Genomic DNA, 7122 nt, shown 5'->3' on the forward strand with positions numbered 1-7122 from the left:
TTATGTATATAGTAAGTATTTAGTATATAAAATGTGTTTTAGTTATTTATATTAATATCAAGTGGAGGAGGAATCAAGACATTAGAAAATGAATACAAAATCTCCATAAATTCAAGAACATAATTACAAAACATACATCATTATTAACATAAATAAAAATATTATAAATCCAAATAAAAAGGAAATATATGAATGAAACGTGTGTACAAATGAAAAATTACAATTTTTAGATTTGAGAATAAATATTCTCAAACTATTGTAAGAGAATAAGAAAATATTGAAAAATTATAATGTTTTTGCATTAGGAAAGTTTTATAGTTGTGAATACTTTTTTACAACTTAAAACAAACACATCTATATATTATTCCTAACCGATATTCTCATAAATATTTTTTTATAAATTGAATTTAGAGTAAATTACATTGACACCTCCTGGATTTTAGCGAAATTACATAAATCATCCTCATTTTTTTACACATACACAAACCCCATAATTTTTATATTTTTATTAAACAAACCACCGCTCACTTTTTTACACCAACACAAACTACCATTGCATGAGAAATAACTGTGACTTTTTGAATGTTATAAATGCAACTAAGTTAAACAAAACATGGTATATTATGGAGACAAGTCCAAATAATATATGAGTCAATACCTCTTTATTATTTTTGGTTTGTTACGATATAGTATAAGAGCGATTTAAATAATATCTCTTTAGAATTGTTGATGCATTTTGTAACAAAAATAATAAAAATACATTGATTTGTATATTATTTGGATGTTTCTTCACAATATACTATGTTTTGTTTAACTTAGTTGCATTTATAACATTTTTTGTTCAAAAAATCACACACATTTCTCATACAAGAGTGGTTAGTATAATGAAAGTATAAAAACTATGAGGTTTGTGTAGGTGTAAAAAAGTGAGAGGTGATTTATATAATTTCACTAAAACTCAAGAATGTTAATGTAATTAACTCTCGGATTTAATAGCCCTTACATGAATCACTTTTAAGAATTAATTATGATTAATGTTAAAAGTTGCACTAAAAATATAAAATCTCTTATATAAAATAGGTATTTTATATTTAGCCAGCACTTTCTGATTAGTCAAAAAGATGAATACCGTATTAAATTTCATATTAGAATACTATTTTAATGTTGTCATATTCCAGAATCAAATCAAATTAATACAATCCAAACCGAATCTTCTTAATTTTTTCTTCATTTTAAACTCTATCTTTGAATTACCAAAAAGTGATATTATAATCATTAAAAAAATGAATTAATTACGAGCAAGGACCCCACAAAAATAATAAGGATCAAAGAGATTAGTAAAAGCGTAAAAATAGGACAAACAACACGTAATAACAACAACAACATAGTAGAAAAATAATACATTCATTAAAATGGGAAGAAATTGTCACAACACATTTTCATTCTCTCCATTTGTCACTACTTCCTTACCCTTCTCATTCTCCCTTAATTACTTTCAACAATTCAAACTTTACCATATACCCTATTTTTTCGATCTTAATCTTATTTTAATTTAATTATTAATTAATGATAATTATACTCGTATATTAGATTTTAATCTGTTTTTATTATATTCCGTTTTGTGTGGATTCTTCATTATTTCTCTCTTTCTTTCTTTCTTTGTTTACGCAAACTCGATCGGAATCAGCACCCTCACACAACCACCACACGCACCACCGTAACTGTAAGCTTTTAGATTTTATATTCTCTCCGTTTTCCCTCCATTTTCTCTCTTATTCCCATCATCTCAAATTCCTTTTCCCCATTTTCTTTCCGCAAAAAAAAAATAGGGCTTCTATTCTATTGTCTCTGGTAAATTAAAAATCTCATTTTTTCTTCTCTCCTTAACGTAAAAAAGCAAAAAAAAATTATTGTTAGATATTTTGTTTTTTTGTTAATTTTCTGTGGATAAATTTGATTCTATTATTCGTTCTCTGATTCAGTTTTAGCCGTTTTTTTTCTGGTTTTTTCGTTTATCGCAAGAAACTGAAGTTTTTGGTGGGTTGTTTTAGTTTGCCATCCGAATTCGAGGGTTTTTTGGTTAGATCATTTCCACACTTTTTTCCCTATTGATATTTTTTCCTTGTTACTGTGTCAATCTCATAAAAACCCAAAAAAGATATGGTCTTGAAAAATCCCAAAAAGCAATAAAAATTAGGGTTTGGTTGGATGGTTGATTTGAGTTGAGGGTGTGTATATAGATAATTGATAGAAAGACAGAGGAGAGAGATGGCTCTGAATTTCTCACATAGGCCAATTTTTGCGGGTGAGGAGAATTTGAGTGGTGGTGGTGGTAGTGGTGATGGGTTTCGATGGCGTGATGTCGAGAATCGTTTTGATTATGGGTGTGATAGGGGTGCTGCCACACAGGATTGTGTCTTAAATGATATTCTTGATCGATTGCCTTCGGATCCCTTTGGTATGGACATGAGCACCACCTTTACAGCCGCCTTGATTGAGGGGCTGGAGTATGATTATGGTGGATACCGGAGGTATGAGGTCGCGGCAAGTGATGACAATTACCCGTTGTTTGCTATGAACTTTATTTCGAATAATTTGAACAATGCTATGAGGTTCCGCAGATTCCCCACCGAGGGTAACATGTGTGTTGAGGAGAATAGGCCGCGCGAGATGAGCATTGGTGAATGTTCAAGTAGAGAATCCTGTGATTCTGTTTTTCAATCTGCTTGTGATGTCGATGACATGTTGGGTTTTGGTTGTGACTACAAAGACGACATGAATGATGGTGATGGTGAGAATTTCTCTGGAGGAGATGATCATTCTCCTCATCCGGCCTTAAGTTTTGCTCTTAGTTATCTGGGGTTGGCTGATCTTCTGGCTGTTGAAAGGGTATGCAAATCCCTGCATTCTACGGTTCGAGGTGATCCACTTTTATGGAGGAGTGTCCATATAGATCAGCCGTTGAATGAGAGGATTATGGATGATGTTCTTTATCAACTTACCAATAGATCTCAGGGTAAACTCCAGTGCTTGAGCCTAGTGGAATGTACTAGGATAACTGATGATGGTTTAAAGCGTGTCCTAGAAGCCAATCCCACGTTAATCAAGGTAACTATTTCATTAACATTTTATATAGTGGGTTTCAAATTAGGTTTTAGATATCTGCAGCTGTATATGTGGATGGATTTATATGCAGTTAATTTTGAATATTGTTGGTGCTGTTGTTTTATTTTGATTTAAATGTTGGATTGGTGATGCTATTTACTTCAAGCATCTTCACTTCGCACCATTTTGTAGATTATATGTCAGCAGATTCTGCTTATAACACTTGCCTCCTTGTATCATCAAAAATATATTTTGCCTGAATTTTCTTCTTCTCTCTTCCATTACAGAAGTCATTTTCGGGCTATTCTATATTTGGCTGTAGGGTACAGTGTACTTAATTGATAATTTGTAGAAACATATATGGCTGTATTGTATTGTTATTGTCTCTTCATGCATTAGTAGAAAATGTGTTACACTTCGTTGTGCTTGGATGGACATAAACTCTCTATTTGAAAGGAAGGCATGAAAGAAAAATAGATTCCTGGTCGACTTGAGGCAACTTAATTGTTTAATGGTTAACTTTGACGCGTGCAAGCTGTTGCTGTCGAGATGCTTTCAGGTTAAACAATGCTTACTTGCTTAGGCATTTGACAAATCTTCTCGCCTTAAAGTGGGTGGTGAGTCTGGCTGTCATATTTGTGGAAGTTTAATATATATTTAGTGCTGGTCTGCCTGATAATTCCGACTTCTGTGAACTTTTATTGTTCTATTGCTCATGGATACTTACAATTTCAATCAATTTCCTAGTTTTTTCTTCTCTAAGCTTTTGACAAGTAGTTACTTAGTTTTATTATTTTCTTAAAACTATGCAGCTGAGTGTTCCTGGATGTACAAGACTCAGTATTGAAGGAATTGTGGGTATTTTAAAAGCTTTCAGGTCTACGGGTACCCGAGGGGTGAAGCATTTACACATAGGTGGCCTCTATGGTGTTACACAACAGCATTATGAAGAACTTATGCTCTTGTTGGACACTGATAGCCGGATGCTGCAGCACTCCCACAAGCCACACTTCTTTCGTAGGGGAAACTTATATTTGTCTCATGATGATGATCGAGCCATAGATATTGAAGTTTGTCCAAGATGCCAGAATTTAAGGCTTGTCTATGATTGTCCAGCAGAAGGTTGTCAAGGGGTGGATAATGTCACTCAGACGTGTAGGGCATGTACTCTTTGCATACCCAGGTGTAGTCAGTGTGGCCGTTGCATCAATGACAGTGAATATGAGGAAACATTTTGTCTGGAATTACTTTGCTCTTTTTGTTCCAAACAGCTAGTAAAATGTTCTCAAAGGATGGAGAGAAATGCCGGATTAACCAAATCCTTTGTTCTTCCTGACGGAAGTTAAGACTTATGTTGCTGTAGAGTATCTTTTAGAGGTCCTTATGAGGAATTAAGTCCTATGAAGTCAAAAATGCTAGATGCTATTGAAGTTGTATTACATTCTTTGTGTACTTTGGTATTGGACCGCAATGCATTCAATAGGTGGATTTTCCTCTTGTAAAGAAAATGGAAACTTCGTTGGATAGTTTGCCAAAAAAAAAAGAGAAAATGGAAAATGACTTTGTTCTTGTGTTTCTGCTACCATTGGAGTAACCTGCAGGAGTTCATTCAATTGCTATGGTTACCGATCATGTACTGCACAGTTACGATGGGCGTATTTGACGATATGGCACTCTGATTATGAAGGCTGCAGTCGGGAAGCGTTATGTTTTGTGATGCAACCTCTCTTGTTTGGGTCACATCCTGTGACAATCGCCAATCAAAAAAAAGAAAAAACATCCTGTGATAATCTAGTGCATCAGTTTGAATTTTCCTACCAGACTTGTAGCTACTTATTCATATGCAATGTTGATAATTCACTGTTGCCATTTTGTGTATGTACTCTGTTTATTTTCTTTTGCAAACTTCGGAGAAAAGAAAATAATAAAAGGGGTAATAATGAAATTAATTTATTGTCGACTATGGATATTAAAATGAACATTGAGTATTTCTTGCTAAATTATATTTGTATATTTATTTCCCCCTTAGCTATTGTAAGTGATGCCTCCTTCTCTTGGGATAAGGATATATTGTCCTGAATTAATCAAAATATATTATGTCAGTTAAAAAAATTAAATATTTATAACTTTTTCTATTTTTACTTTATTTCGATTAGTTTGGGACAGGTTTGGGGACAATAGATTATTGTCCAATATGTTGTACATCTTTACAAATGGAGTAATTCTTCAGTAGACTATTTTTTCATGACATATTCGTGCAAGAGCGTGTTCATCTCATGCTCTAATTTTAATTGTCCTAAAAGTGTGTCAATTTATGTTATTTGTTATGATTTATTAAAAGAGTATATTTAAATTAAAAGTTTGATAATTAAGTATTTTTTTTATCAATACACAAACTGTTAACATTTTTAGGACAAAAATGATGGTGGTGTTCCTTGGAATTTGAAATTAATATTATACTCCGAAAATGATTGTAATTGCTTCTTTGCTCTCTACCTTCATTTGTGTCTACCAGATTAAGAAGATGAAAGTGTCAAAGGAGAGGAAGAAGATGAATTGTTGTATATTTTATCAACTGAAACATGTGTCTGACTTTTTATTTAAAGTACTGAGAGTATTTTTATCCATGTATTCTTATGATATTATTCTTAGACAAAGAAATTTATGTACTAACATTGTAGAGTTTTATACACTGTTACTATAATATCTATTATTTATATTTAATCATTACTGATTCTTCAAAAAAAGTAATTCAAATAAATGATAAATAATATAGTGAATGTGTATAAATCTTTATACTGAAAGTACATAAACATTACACTCTTATTCTTATTGAAATAAGAATATTTTTCCCGGTGATTATTATTTCTTGACAATATATCTACTCCAAGAACATTCTTGTTCTTACTGTAGAAATGAAGAAAGAGAAATCGTTTGGTATAAAAAAAATATGGATTATAGGGAGTGACATTTTTAAGAAGGATAATCACACAACTCGAAAGTGATTCGTATGTTGGGGAAACCTGTTAAACAAATTTGAAGTAATAACAAAACACTTTCCACTATTGACTCAGACAAATGCCTTGGCAGTATACATTTTGCACCTTCTAAGAAAGTTATTCGTTGCAGCTACCTAAGTTAGGAAGAATTTACAATGCTTAAAGCATTTGACAACTTGGTTTATGTTGCCCAAGGAAATGGAGAAACTAAGGCATAAAATAAATGAAAATGTGTGGTCAAAGTCATTCAAAAACCATAAACTACGTTTTGGTTGCCTTGGGTTGGTTGTTTAACTTTCCTTTTAACCTTCCATTACGTGACACCAAGGAATAATTAAACAATGATTAGAATAAAAAGATAACAAGTACAAATCAGCACTTTATTTATAGTAAAATTATGTAATTAGAACATCAATTTTTTTTAATGTCACATTTGGCATTATATAGGAAAAAAATGTATATACTGACAATATAAGAGTTTTTTATATTGTTATTGCATCATTCACTATTCATTTTCAATCATCATTTACTTTTAAATAAAATAATATAAATGAATAATGACTATGTATAAATCTTTACATTATTAGTGCATAAATATAACACTCTTATATATATATAGTTATTTTTATTATTGAATATTGGCTAAAAGAAAAAGATGATGAAAAGACTTTCTTGAGCCAAACAAAAAAAAGAAGTGGCTAAAGATATCTTGAAGAAAAAGAGAATTTCTAGTCTAAGTAAAAAGAAATGGCTATGGTGAAACCAACGTTAATGCTCTTTTTGTTGGAGAAATTCCTTCTCCATCCGAAATCCATAGAGTGAATGCGGAAGTCCTTATGACCATGGCTTTGTTCCCACAGCCTAATGTGTATGCCCACACATACACCCGAATGGAACATCCATGGTCCAGACCGAAGAAACCCCAAATGAGTTCATGGTGAAGAAGAAGAACATACCTTGTTGAGCCATTTCCGGAATCTCGAAGGTATGAGGGTGAGATGATCTTCCAGATGATAGA

The 7122-nt window shown here is 32.2% G+C and overlaps 1 protein-coding gene across 1 annotated transcript; it reads left to right on the top strand.

Moving 5' to 3' along the window:
• The first annotated feature begins 1597 nt into the window (after positions 1 to 1597).
• On the top strand, positions 1598 to 5058 carry LOC109340332 (F-box protein SKIP14-like). The gene is made up of 2 exons (XM_019577997.1): positions 1598 to 3108; positions 3918 to 5058. The coding sequence occupies exons 1-2, from the start codon at positions 2269 to 2271 to the stop codon at positions 4449 to 4451; spliced, it is 1374 nt and encodes a 457-aa protein (XP_019433542.1). The 5' UTR covers positions 1598 to 2268; the 3' UTR covers positions 4452 to 5058.
• Positions 5059 to 7122: the final 2064 nt, after the last annotated feature.

Source organism: Lupinus angustifolius, unplaced genomic scaffold (genome assembly GCF_001865875.1).
Source record: "Lupinus angustifolius cultivar Tanjil unplaced genomic scaffold, LupAngTanjil_v1.0 Scaffold_161_1, whole genome shotgun sequence".
Classification (NCBI taxonomy): domain Eukaryota; kingdom Viridiplantae; phylum Streptophyta; class Magnoliopsida; order Fabales; family Fabaceae; genus Lupinus; species Lupinus angustifolius.

Coding starts and splice junctions, on each gene's coding strand:
- LOC109340332 (XM_019577997.1), top strand. CDS start 2,269: ATGGCTCTGAATTTCTCACATAGGCCAATTTTTGCGGGTGAGGAGAAT. Junction 3,109..3,917: donor CCAATCCCACGTTAATCAAG/GTAACTATTTCA, acceptor AAAACTATGCAG/CTGAGTGTTCCTGGATGTAC.